Source organism: Spea bombifrons, chromosome 5 (assembly GCF_027358695.1).
Source record: "Spea bombifrons isolate aSpeBom1 chromosome 5, aSpeBom1.2.pri, whole genome shotgun sequence".
NCBI lineage: Eukaryota > Metazoa > Chordata > Amphibia > Anura > Pelobatidae > Spea > Spea bombifrons.
The window spans coordinates 2,030,802-2,043,870 of NC_071091.1; the positions used below are offsets into that span (position 1 = coordinate 2,030,802).

The 13,069-nt window shown below is 39.6% G+C and overlaps 1 protein-coding gene across 1 annotated transcript in view; it reads left to right on the forward strand.

Annotated features, from left to right (window-relative positions):
* PTH1R (parathyroid hormone 1 receptor) overlaps positions 1-13,069 on the forward strand; it is a 126,413-nt gene that overhangs the window by 93,630 nt on the left and 19,714 nt on the right. Inside the window, exons 5-8 of the mRNA XM_053466130.1 lie at positions 3,097-3,191; positions 3,769-3,955; positions 5,395-5,548; positions 12,221-12,281. Coding sequence (XP_053322105.1) covers positions 3,097-3,191; positions 3,769-3,955; positions 5,395-5,548; positions 12,221-12,281 — 497 coding nt within the window. The remainder of the gene's footprint in view (positions 1-3,096; positions 3,192-3,768; positions 3,956-5,394; positions 5,549-12,220; positions 12,282-13,069) is intronic.

The following is a 13,069-nucleotide window of genomic DNA, read 5'->3' on the forward strand; positions in this document are numbered from 1 at the left end:
TTTGGGTGACTTTCCCGCCTCAAACACCACACTGAGCTGATGCTTTATGGCAATGCTAATGAAGTCCGTTCCTCCATAGACTTTCATTAGTCAGAGAGTCCTGCTGGGTGATTAAGTCTGAGCCATTCTATTGCCCCCCACAGGCAGTAGGATAAGGAATCGGGGTGTTTAGTAGATCGGGGATCAGATAACAGAGCGAGAATCATATAAAACGGCTGATATGCAGCTGCCTGAAAACATTATATTATGGGGGAAAAAACTACAACTGGGGTGAAAAAAGAAAACTGCTCAATATTTTGACATTTTAATTTTTTTCTTGTAATAAAAGAATGTAGGGGGTCCCCTTTAAGTCAGAGTAATCTTCACCTAATAAAAGTTTCTGTAGACTTTGCCTTCGCGTTTCTCGCGATTACGCGGCCGGGTTTCACGCTTCTGCCGTTTTAATCCCCTCAAAGTTTTCTACTTCAAAGCGAAGCCCTGAGACTCTAAAACGCGGCGGGCGGTAAAAATAGCGAGAGCCGAATCCCAGCGCCGCTCCGTCCTCCGCCAGCGTCTGGATTCCTGCCGCGTCCAATCGCGCTCTCCAGAAAAGATCAAAAACAACTGACGCCGCTCATCCTTCGCGAGTGCGCCGGGCACCTGTTACGCCCCGAAAAGCTGTTGTGTAACGCAACCCCCAACCCCCCCCCGCACCTCCAGACTGTTTGTGATTTCGGGCAGCAGATTTCTTCAAATAAAAGAACATGAAGAATCATAAAAACATAAAACCTGCCGGCAGATCGGCCCCATTCGGCCCCGTTTCTCCAGCTGTAAAGACTCAAACCTTAATCAGTCGTTGGTCTCGTCTTAGATTCAGGAGCCGTATGTCTATCCCATGCATGTTTAATCCCCTCACTGTATTACCCTCTACCACCTCTGCTGGGAGGCTACTCCACTTATCTACCACCGTCTCAGTAAAGTAAATCTTCCTTTCATTCCATCTCAGCCTCTGATCCTCTAGTGTTAGACTTCCGTAAACCCCAATCCCAGCTCCTATCCGCACAGAGTATCTCTGCTCCTGGGGCTGGGGGCTGCTGGGCGGAGGATCCTGACTCAGTAACTCTGAGCCTTTTATTGACACGCAGAGAGCCGCGCAGCTTCCACTCATACTTCAACGTGTGACTTCTTACTGGTCGGTCCTGTCACATGACACAAATGAGGAAGCTGACTCTGCCATCACTGATGCCCTTCTTCACCTCTGCTGATACCCCTGCTGCAGGAGTGCGACCCCCATAGAGCAAGAGGATCCCTATCACCCAGCACAATAACTGCTGTATTCATGTTCCGTGGTGCAGCAATATGGGGGGCCCTTGCTACCAGGGGCCCAGGGGAAACTGCCCCATTCGCCCATTATTAATCTGCCCCCGGGCCCGTGCGCATTGCTGCATTTGCCCTGCTGAGTTCCATCCAGGTTGCGCAGAGTTAGAATGACCAAATTTTATATATATTAGTTTAAAGAAAAATAGTTAAAAGTGTAAGATTTATTATAATCAGAACTTTCCAAATCCTTTCATTCAACCCAAATAAACTTACTTAAAAAATAAAAAAAATAAAAATCTGAAAGTATTTTTTAAAATTAGCTTTGTAAATATTCGTGGTTTTTAAATAAGCAACCATAACATCTAAATAAATATAAAATAACTTAAAATAAATACATATTTATCAGTAAAATATAATAACCCCATTATTTTATTTATTTTTTTAGTTGTAAAGGGAACAATTCATTTATTTTTAATTTTTTATGTTTATATTTTATCATGACCCGTACAGTAATATACATTTTTTTTAATATAATGAAATTTTAATTGTAGCAAACAGGAAATTCCGTAGAAGTCATTTGTGGAAAGTTTGGGAATCCGGGATGACTTAGAGATCGAATCTTCTCCTCGGAGACCGGAACTTTCCGTGCGTCTCCTCCATAATCTCTCCAGACGCTAATAATAAGGGAGATGTTTGCAGTCACTCGTGAGGAAGCGGCCCCCGAGGGGCCGGCGGTGAGATGTTGTGTCTCCTGGTTGACGTTGCGTTCTCAGACTCTTGCAGCGTGTCGCCCGTCTCCTTTCTTGGTCTTGCGAGGCCGGATGACTCCAGGTCTCAGCGATCTCTCTCTGTCTAACGGCCGGCGGGGGAATTAACTACTAAACCCGTTTTATTCCGCAAAGACCGTCGTGTAGAGGAGTAAACGGCCACTTTGTTCCTGACGTTACTGCGGCTCTCCGATCGAGCTTTAGAATGAAATGTTTTGGGGAATCCATGCAGAAGAACGGAAAAAAATCTGTATTTTCTTAAAGGAACAGTCATGGCATTTAAACAACACGTTAAAAAAAAGTTAATGAGGCTCAAGATTGTGATAATTAAATGTTACTGTCTCTTTAAATAATAGAGCTGCATGGATGATAGAGACAGACGGATAGATAGATAGATAGATAGATAGATAGATAGATAGATAGATAGATAGATAGATAGATGGATGGATAGATAGATAGATGATAGATAGATAGATAGATAGATAGATAGATAGATAGATAGATAGATAGAATGATAGATAGATAGATAGATAGATAGATAGATGGATAGATAGATAGATAGATGGATGGATGGATAGATAGATAGATAGATAGATAGATAGATAGATAGATAGATAGATAGATAGATGGATAGATAGATAGATAGATGGATGGATGGATAGATAGATAGATAGATAGATAGATAGATAGATAATAGATTATTATTATTATTTATTGTTTTATATAGCGCCATCAAATTCCGTAGCGCTGTACAATAATAGACAGATAGATAGATGGATAGATAGATAGACAGATAGTCGGATAGATAAATAACATAAAATAAGATTAGACATTTTAAGCAGAGAGGAAGCCGGCTCGGGTCACCTGATTTATTACCGATTAACTACAAAAGTATAAATTCTGGAAACAAAGTATCTCTTTCCCTTACACCACACAACATTTATCTTTTCTCTTCCGTTTTATTACCGCGGAGCCGTCCCCGTACGTTTTCACGTTATCCCGGTTAAACCGCCTTATAACTCTCTTTCAGGAAGTCTTTGACCGTCTTTATTTGATCTATACGGTGGGATATTCCATCTCGCTGGGCTCGCTAACCGTGGCCGTCCTGATTCTGGGATACTTCAGGTCAGTGTGTCCTCCAAATGACGTTTCCTTTTAGGAATCAGTCTGCTGAGAGCAAAAGTCCCAAGGGATTCATTAGAAATGTAAGAAAAATCTAACATGGTTCGTTGGTGCCGCTAAGTGAAATAATATCAAACAGCGCCCCCATAAAACGCAGTGGTGATAAAGTGTATTGCACCCAGCGAAATACAACCTGCCGGCAGATCATCCCCTTTCGGCATTTTAAGGAGAGATTCTGAGGTATCTAATCAAATAGTTGAATAATACCTTTTATAATTATTGGTAATTACTTCGTTACACGTCTCTTTGTACTTACGGCGAGATATGTTTAAAATAAAATGACAGGCGCCACGGGCAAAACCACGCTCATCAAAAATATAAACAGCTCGGCTATTAGGTTGTCTTCGGCAGCTAACATACCCCCAGGCTGACCGTTTAATTGCCCAATTATCCCAACACCGCAGTCTTACGTTTATTGACAAGGGGAACATTGGTAAAATTTTGATTTTTTTTTAATATTTAATAATAAAAATAAAAAAAAAAATTAAAATTATTTTTATTTATTTATTTTTTTAATTAGGAGGCTGCACTGCACCAGAAACTACATCCACATGCATCTGTTCGTGTCCTTCATGCTGAGAGCCGTCAGCATCTTCGTGAAGGACGCCGTCCTGTATTCCGGATCGGCTCTCGAAGAGATGGAGCGGATATCCGAAGAAGACTTTAAGTCAATCACTGAGGTCCCTCCGGCAGACAAGGCGCAGTTTGTGAGTCCAAAGCCCAACGCCTTTCCTCCTAAATCTCTTATCTTCCATTCCGATAAAATAATAAGGTTTTGCCCCGGAGGCATTTACAGGATCCGGGGCTAAAAGTATTTGCGTTAGCTCAAAAAAATAAAAAAGTATCCTTTCTGTAGTTTGATACCTTCAAAATATTGTCACTAATGTATCCGGCCTTACGTTCAAAAATGAACATTTTTTGGGGGGAGGAGGGGGTTAGATGAGAGCCAATCAGTATCCCATCTGAGATTAAATAAAGGAACAATAGCTGAATAAATATTTATCTAGAATTTTGTGTTTCCTGTCCGGTCTCAGGAAGAAAAGCTCTAAATATCTCTACATTTAATCTATAGAAATAAAACATACAATGAACTATTATATTATTATATCTATTATATTATTATATATATACACTGGCAAAAATATGTAAATTACTTTATTAAATATTATTTGGCATGCTATTCATTTTTGGGACCTCCATGAAAAAAAAAAAAAAAATAAAAATAAACATAATAATAATAATAATAAAAAATAATAATAATAATAAAAAAATAATAATAATAATAAAACATAATAATAATAATAATTAAAAATAATAATAATAAAAATAATAATAATAATAATAAGACATAAAAATAATAATTATAATCTTGCATACTCATGAATCATGATTAACAAATTCAGTTTATGTCACAGTTAAATATTTATTGTTACAAACACGAAGGTACATCTCATACTATTGAGTTTCGTATTCTTTAAGGAAGGCATTATTGAGAAGCAGCAGAATCATTCGTTTCCAAATGTTTTTATTTACTGCCCTTTTCAGAGGATTGGGGGTATTTTTTACTAAACGATGAGTTTATGGATAAAGTGCTATTAGGGGATATGGTTCACACGCGTTACGAGGAACCAAGCCCAAGAAGCCCTTGCAGGAAGGGGCTGGCCCTGTATAATGTATAATTAATATGGACAGATTTAAATCAGGGGATGGCCGGCAAGTAGGGCAGGAGGAAATTACCCTCTAGGATGTTATAATTTAATGATCCTGAGCCACTGCCTGAAGCTTTTTATTGTGTTTTACTTGTAATCCCGTTTACAGCCACCAGGGGGGTCTAGAGTAAAAAGGCTCCAGGACAAATGTACTCATTGACTAGATCCTTTCTATGTTCTGTTTATCTGTTTTTATGTATTCATTTTTTGTAAAAACTTTTATGGATGGGATTGGAAGTAAATTCTGTGCCCGTTGCTTCCAAACTTTAGTCTGCTTTATCAGGGAGCCACCTGGCTGTGATTGCCCCCCCCCCCGCAGAGAATGTTCCCAGCCCTCTTGTGACTTAAATCTTGCTATGGCGATTGTTTCACTTTTACCCTGATTTATACAGCCCGTGCTCGGGTTATTTAAACCTGGTATGTTTTCCTCGCTCCAGGTGGGATGTAAAGTTGCTGTCACTTTCTTCCTCTACTTCCTGGCCACCAATTACTACTGGATTCTGGTGGAAGGCCTCTATCTGCACAGCCTCATATTCATGGCTTTTTTCTCCGACAAAAAGTATCTCTGGGGATTCACACTCTTTGGCTGGGGTAAGGATCCATTTACTCTTTATTAACCCCCTGCATGCCGAGTTGGGTGTGTAATGCATATTGTGCGGAATAAATAGACTCCCTTTCAGTCTCTCTAACGAAGAAAATATATTAAGGTAATACATATTTCAGCAAAAAAAAAAGTTCTTCAATCATGTAAGCCGATGCTTTATGGCAATGATAATAAAGTCCCTTCCTCCATAGACTTCCATTAGTCAGAGAGTCCTGCTGGGTGATTAAGACTGAGCCATTCTATTGTTCCCCACAGGCAGTATGATAAGGAGTCGGGGGGTTTAGTAGATCGGGGATCAGATAACAGAGCGAGAATCATACAAACGGCTGATATGCAGCTGCCTGAAAACAGAATATTATGGGGGCAAAAACTACAACTGGGGTAAAAAAAGAAAACAGCAGAATTTTTCAGAAAACGTATTTTAATCTGATATTATTGATCTCTTTTAACAGATTTATTATCTTTTATTATTTTATTATTGCCCTTATCAGTAATATTTAGATATTGATACATTGTATATATTATATCGTTCATGTTGAGTTACACTGTTACAGGAACGACTTCTCTTCCCGTCTCCTTGTATTAGCTCGCCCCGCACTCTGTACCGATACCCCGGTGAACGTTTCATGAGTTACCGGTCGAAAGGAACCCCTGTAAGAAGCAGTAACTGCATTCATTAACCTTTTAGACTTCCCAGACCTTACCGTCTTACAGCATATACCTGGCGCAGGCTCCTCTTCTGTCCCGTAAAGCTGAGCCGATACATTTTACCAGACATCGTTAGAAAGTCTGTGAATGTCCGTGTTAATGGAGTTCAAAGGGTTAATACATTACCCCGTGGTTCCAAAAATAGCCAATAACTATTTTAACTTTAAATGAAGCGGAATGCTATTAAGGAAGACGGAATAATTAGGAAAAGATAATAATAGAACACGTCTGCTGGTAAGAGACCCGCGTGCGTCAGAGCGACGGCCGATGAATGCAAACGTGTCTCCCAATAATCCATCGTCTGGCTGCCAGTGATGGGAGTGAATATCTACACTGTTTTATTGTGTGGCGTGGACAAGCTTTCTTTTTAAGATATTGTTAGAATTTATTAGTGTTCCATAGGAAGGATCCCCCATTCCTATTACCGATGATAACGCTGTTAGTTTTTGGGGTACGGAAGTAGGGTGTTCTGCTTAAAAAACACAACTATTGTTAATTATCTGCTTTTTTGGGGGGATTGCCATAAAGAGTCTCGTTCATTACTTGGAAAATTGTGTTAAAACACGTTAAAAAATACTTATTTATTTGAAAGAAACGGGAATTTTTGAAACGCGGGACTCCGCTCCCCCCTCATTTACTTTAATTGCAGCCTGCATAGGAAATTATTATATCAAATTACACAAAATGATTATATCTACAGTGTGTTACGCATGCACCTACACGCATTGTACAGCGCTACTGAATATGATGGCGCTATATAAATCAACATCAATAGTTAGAGAAACATTGGGGCAGATGCATATATGGTGCGCCTTGTGGGGGTAGAAACGTCCTTGTTTGACAGCGTGCTCCCTATGTTGGTAGTGATGTCATGGATTATGTCTCTGGGGTAATGTCGGGGAGATTTGTACCCCGTTTGGGTTTAGCACGTGGACCTGTAGGCGCATGGAACCAGCGAGACTCAGCAGTGCCACCCACTGGCTGTAGGTGGAATTGCATTTCATCTACTCCCTTTTACTTTGGATAGCGGCCTAGAAGAATGCGATAAAAGCCCTGCTGAGTATGAGCGTGGTTTCAATGGAAGGAAAAAGATTTTTTAAAAACCTCAGTTGTAACAAGAAAATAATTTCCAAAAATACTCCTGAAAACAATAAAACCATACATTTCTATAAGGATAATGCATTGAATATTATTCTTAATTTCCACGAGCAGCCTGTGTACTAAAGGGTTAAGTCACAAAATAAATATGTTTTGCTTAAGAACATTTTTAGATGCTGTTTGCCGAGGCCGTACTGGCTTCATGTCTTGGCCGTCACACTGTATGTAGAAGGCTTTGGCATGAAACGGGTTAACTCCGACAGTCTCTGTGTAATGGGAACCTCAGTCTTGTCTCGATGTCTTGATTGCCTTATTGCTGATTACCCCGGCAGTCACCTCACAGCGCGAGCGCTTCCCATTCAATAACAACATCGCTTCCAGAATCCCTGCTTCTCTTAACTTAACTTCAAGATAATGAAGAGGAAACGGAACAAGAATTATTTTACACGAGCGATGACATCAGAACAATAGAACGGCCTAAGAATACTTCCTACACAGACCATCAAAAAATAAAATATACCCAGCGCTGTATACAGTAATATAACCCCCCAGCGCTGTATACAGTAATATAACCCCCAGCGCTGTATACAGTAATATAACCCCCAGCACTGTATACAGTAATATAACCCCCCAGCGCTGTATACAGTAATATAACCCCAGCGCTGTATACAGTAATATAACCCCCAGCACTGTATACAGTTATATAACCCCCAGCGCTGTATACAGTAATATAACCCCCCAGCACTGTATACAGTAATAACCCCCCCAGCGCTGTATACAGTAATATAACCCCCAGCGCTGTATACAGTAATATAACCCCCAGCGCTGTATACAGTAATATAACCCCCAGCACTGTATACAGTAATATAACCCCCCAGCGCTGTATACAGTAATATAACCCCAGCGCTGTATACAGTAATATAACCCCCCAGCGCTGTATACAGTAATATAACCCCCAGCGCTGTATACAGTAATATAACCCCCAGCGCTGTATACAGTAATATAACCCCCAGCACTGTATACAGTAATATAACCCCCAGCACTGTATACAGTAATATAACCCCCAGCACTGTATACAGTAATATAACCCTGTGCTGTATACAGTAATATAACCCCCAGCGCTGTATACAGTAATATAACCCCCCAGCGCTGTATACAGTAATATAACCCCCAGCGCTGTATACAGTAATATAACCCCCCAGCGCTGTATACAGTAATATAACCCCCCAGCGCTGTATACAGTAATATAACCCCCAGCGCTGTATACAGTAATATAACCCCCCAGCGCTGTATACAGTAATATAACCCCCAGCGCTGTATACAGTAATATAACCCCCCAGCGCTGTATACAGTAATATAACCCCCAGCACTGTATACAGTAATATAACCCCCCAGCGCTGTATACAGTAATATAACCCCCAGCACTGTATACAGTAATATAACCCCCAGCGCTGTATACAGTAATATAACCCCCAGCGCTGTATACAGTAATATAACCCCCAGCACTGTATACAGTAATATAACCCCCAGCACTGTATACAGTAATATAACCCCCAGCGCTGTATACAGTAATATAACCCCCAGCACTGTATACAGTAATATAACCCCCAGCACTGTATACAGTAATATAACCCCCAGCGCTGTATACAGTAATATAACCCCCGGCGCTGTATACAGTAATATAACCCCCCAGCACTGTATACAGTAATATAACCCCCTAGCGCTGTATACAGTAATATAAACCCCCGGCGCTGTATACAGTAATATAACCCCCAGCACTGTATACAGTAATATAACCCCCAGCGCTGTATACAGTAATATAACCCCCAGCGCTGTATACAGTAATATAACCCCCAGCACTGTATACAGTAATATAACCCCCAGCGCTGTATACAGTAATATAACCCCCAGCACTGTATACAGTAATATAACCCCCAGCGCTGTATACAGTAATATAACCCCCAGCGCTGTATACAGTAATATAACCCCCAGCACTGTATACAGTAATATAACCCCCAGCGCTGTATACAGTAATATAACCCCCAGCGCTGTATACAGTAATATAACCCCCCAGCACTGTATACAGTAATATAACCCCCTAGCGCTGTATACAGTAATATAACCCCCCGGCGCTGTATACAGTAATATAACCCCCAGCACTGTATACAGTAATATAACCCCCAGCACTGTATACAGTAATATAACCCCCAGCGCTGTATACAGTAATATAACCCCCAGCACTGTATACAGTAATATAACCCCCAGCACTGTATACAGTAATATAACCCCCAGCGCTGTATACAGTAATATAACCCCCAGCGCTGTATACAGTAACATAACCCCCAGCACTGTATACAGTAATATAACCCCCCAGCGCTGTATACAGTAATATAACCCCCCAGCGCTGTATACAGTTATATAACCCCCAGCGCTGTATACAGTAATATAACCTCCAGCGCTGTATACAGTAATATAACCCCCAGCGCTGCATACAGTAATATAACCCCGTGCGCTGTATACAGTAATATAACCCCCAGCGCTGTATACAGTAATATAACCCCCCCAGCGCTGTATACAGTAATATAACCCCCCAGCACTGTATACAGTAATATAACCCCCCAGCGCTGTATACAGTAATATACCCCCCCAGCGCTGTATACAGTAATATAACCCCCAGCGCTGTATACAGTAATATAACCCCCAGCGCTGTATACAGTAATATAACCCCCAGCGCTGTATACAGTAATATAACCCCCCCAGTGCTGTATACGGTAATATAACCCCCAGCGCTGTATACAGTAATATAACCCCCAGCACTGTATACAGTAATATAACCCCCCAGCACTGTATACAGTAATATAACCCCCAGCGCTGTATACAGTAAAGTCGGTAGGTGACAAAAACCTGGTTTTATCTCATTTTGTCCCAATAAACTCCCTTTATCTGCAGACCTGGAGCCGCCGTTGCTGTCAGTCATGTGATATTTTGGGTGACTTTCCCGGCTCAAACACCACACTGAGCTGATGCTTTATGGCGATGCTAATGAGTTAGTGAATCTCCTCTGTTCAGTGGATGTTTTGTAGTAAGAGCTCAGGGGGTGAGTTGGATTTTTGGCGTTATGGAGCCTGCATTGTACACACTGTGTGTGACTTCCGATTGCACAGCGCATACAATGTGGATGCTATATCAGTCAATGGCGTCACGGCTGCTACAAACATAGACAATGAGTCCCGAATACATTTTTTTTTACTAAATATATTATTATTATTATTATATATATATTTTATATTTATTGTTGTATATTTTTTATATTTAACTATATAATAATCACCAAAAGAAAGCCTATAGCAGTGGATAACCACCCGTGGGCCCCTCTCTCCTGAGACCCCTTTTTCCCCCCCTGATGCCCCTCTTTTCTAGGAGGTCAGAATGTTTACTGGGTATGAGGGGATCGCAGGGTTCTACAGCCCTAAACGCCCCGATAATGTGTATAGAAATTTGCTTTATAAATTAAACTGTGTAAATAAAGGCCATTTTTCTTCTAAATGCCTCACAGCCCCTCAAACAAAAGAATCCATCCGGTTATTTGACGTTTTGGGAGGCGTAAATGGAGAAAAAATAATAAAACAACTTTCAGCTAAAAAAGGTGGAACGTTATTATTATTTTTTGATTTCTATTATATTCAGCAGCAATTTTTCTCCCTAGGTTTTGAAAGAGTTTTTTTTTTAATGCAAGCAGGAATGTATGGATCAAACCCCCCAGCCCCCCCCAGCCCCGTTGAAAAGAGTTAAATGTGGAAAATAAAAAGGTTCCCAGGCATGTGATTTAGTGTTATTGCATCTGTCACTTTGGAACAGTTTGACAGCGATGATGAAATGATCGCCACGATCGACCGCTCCATTTGTTTTTCCCCAGCCACTCTGCCGTTCCTGTGAATGGTGTCAGGAGCAGGAGTGACAGGGAAAAAGGATGGAGCAAACATGGCCTCTCGCACCCGCATGGGGGCTCCCTGCCCCCGCCCTGACCATCTGACTCGCAGTGGCTGGCTCGCCAATTTTTTGTTTTTTATTTTATACAAAATAACCTTTTATTAATAATATTACTGCAAAATATCTATGTATTTCTTTCTCCAATGACCTCCTCTCAAAATCTGCCCCAAATATTTTGACTATTGATCATTTGGGTTGCCCTCTCTCAAAAACTTTTTTTTTTTTTTCTTTTTTTTCCTTTTTTGATAAAGAAAGTTTCTTAAGACTTTTCTTTGGATTTTCCATGGATTACGGCTGACTTTATGAAATCGAAATAAACTTGATTCACCTGATTTTCTTTTAAAACCAAGGTAACACCTCAACGTTTAGGGAATTAAATCTTGGATGAATTCCCCCGCTGCAAATTGTGTGCACGAGCTTGCAATTTCAGATTGTATTTCATATAATTTTTTTCAAAAACTGTGCAAAAATGCAAATCCTTAACCCCTTGATGACAAGGGGACCACCCATTGTCCTTAAGGGGTTAAAATCATGGCTTACCCTCACTCTGATACGCAATCTTCCTGTCTACACTATGACTTGCAGTGGCTGGCTCGCCAATGTTTTTTTGTGATTTTATAAATAACCTTGGGAAAGATATGGTCAAAACCTCTATTTTCTCTCTTTTTTATTTTAATTTTTTTTTTTTTTACAAATATCTCTTTATTAAGAAAAGTTTAGTTTTGATTTTTACTGAAATAAATGAATAAAAATACATTTTTTAAAAAAACAGAAAAAATTGAAGAAACAAAGACAAAGCTATACAAAACAAAACAAACTGTACAGAACAAAATCATATCTTTTATGTTTTTGTTCTATCCCAGGGCTGCCTGCTGTATTCGTGACCATATGGGCCAGGGAAAGGGCAACAGTTGCGGATACAGAGTAAGTAGCATTTTATTTTCTGTTAATTTTTATCCTCTATATTTAAGAAAAAAAATAAAAAATGCTGCCCCTCCACCCCTATTATACAGATAAAATGTAGCGCTGCATTATATTTTTTATATTTATATATATATATTTATATTTTTCATATTTATATATATATTTATATTTTTTATATTTATATATATATATATATTTATATTTTTATATTTATATATATATTTATATTTTTTATATTTATATATATTTATATTTTTTATATTTATATATATATATTTATATTTTTTTTATTTATATATATATATATATATTTTTTATATTTAAATAAAATAGTCACTGTTGTTTTGGAATATTTTGATTATAAGAAGCATACAGAATTTAAGGAATTTTCCCTACTTAAAAATGGTGATTTAAAAAAAAAACTATATATATAACCTGTATAAAATCCTCTAAATGCCAAATTAACACAGAAAAAAGTATTTATTTTTATTACTTGCGACAGGTTGCCTGATATTCTTTAACCCCTTCGCGACCTTTGCCGGTTCAGGACCGTCATGACAAGAAGGTCACTAAATGACCTTTGACGGTCCTGAACCGTCAAAAGGTTAAATAAGCTTAGAAAGTGATCAAGGATCACTTTCTTCGCTTAAACGGCCTTGCTGCAATGCCTCGATGTCGAGGCATTCAGCAAGGCCGAGATCGGCATCGGGGGCCATGTCTGGCCCCTCCCCGGGGCGTCAACAGCCGCCATACATTGTATGGCGGCGGACGCCCGTTTTAAAAGCGTT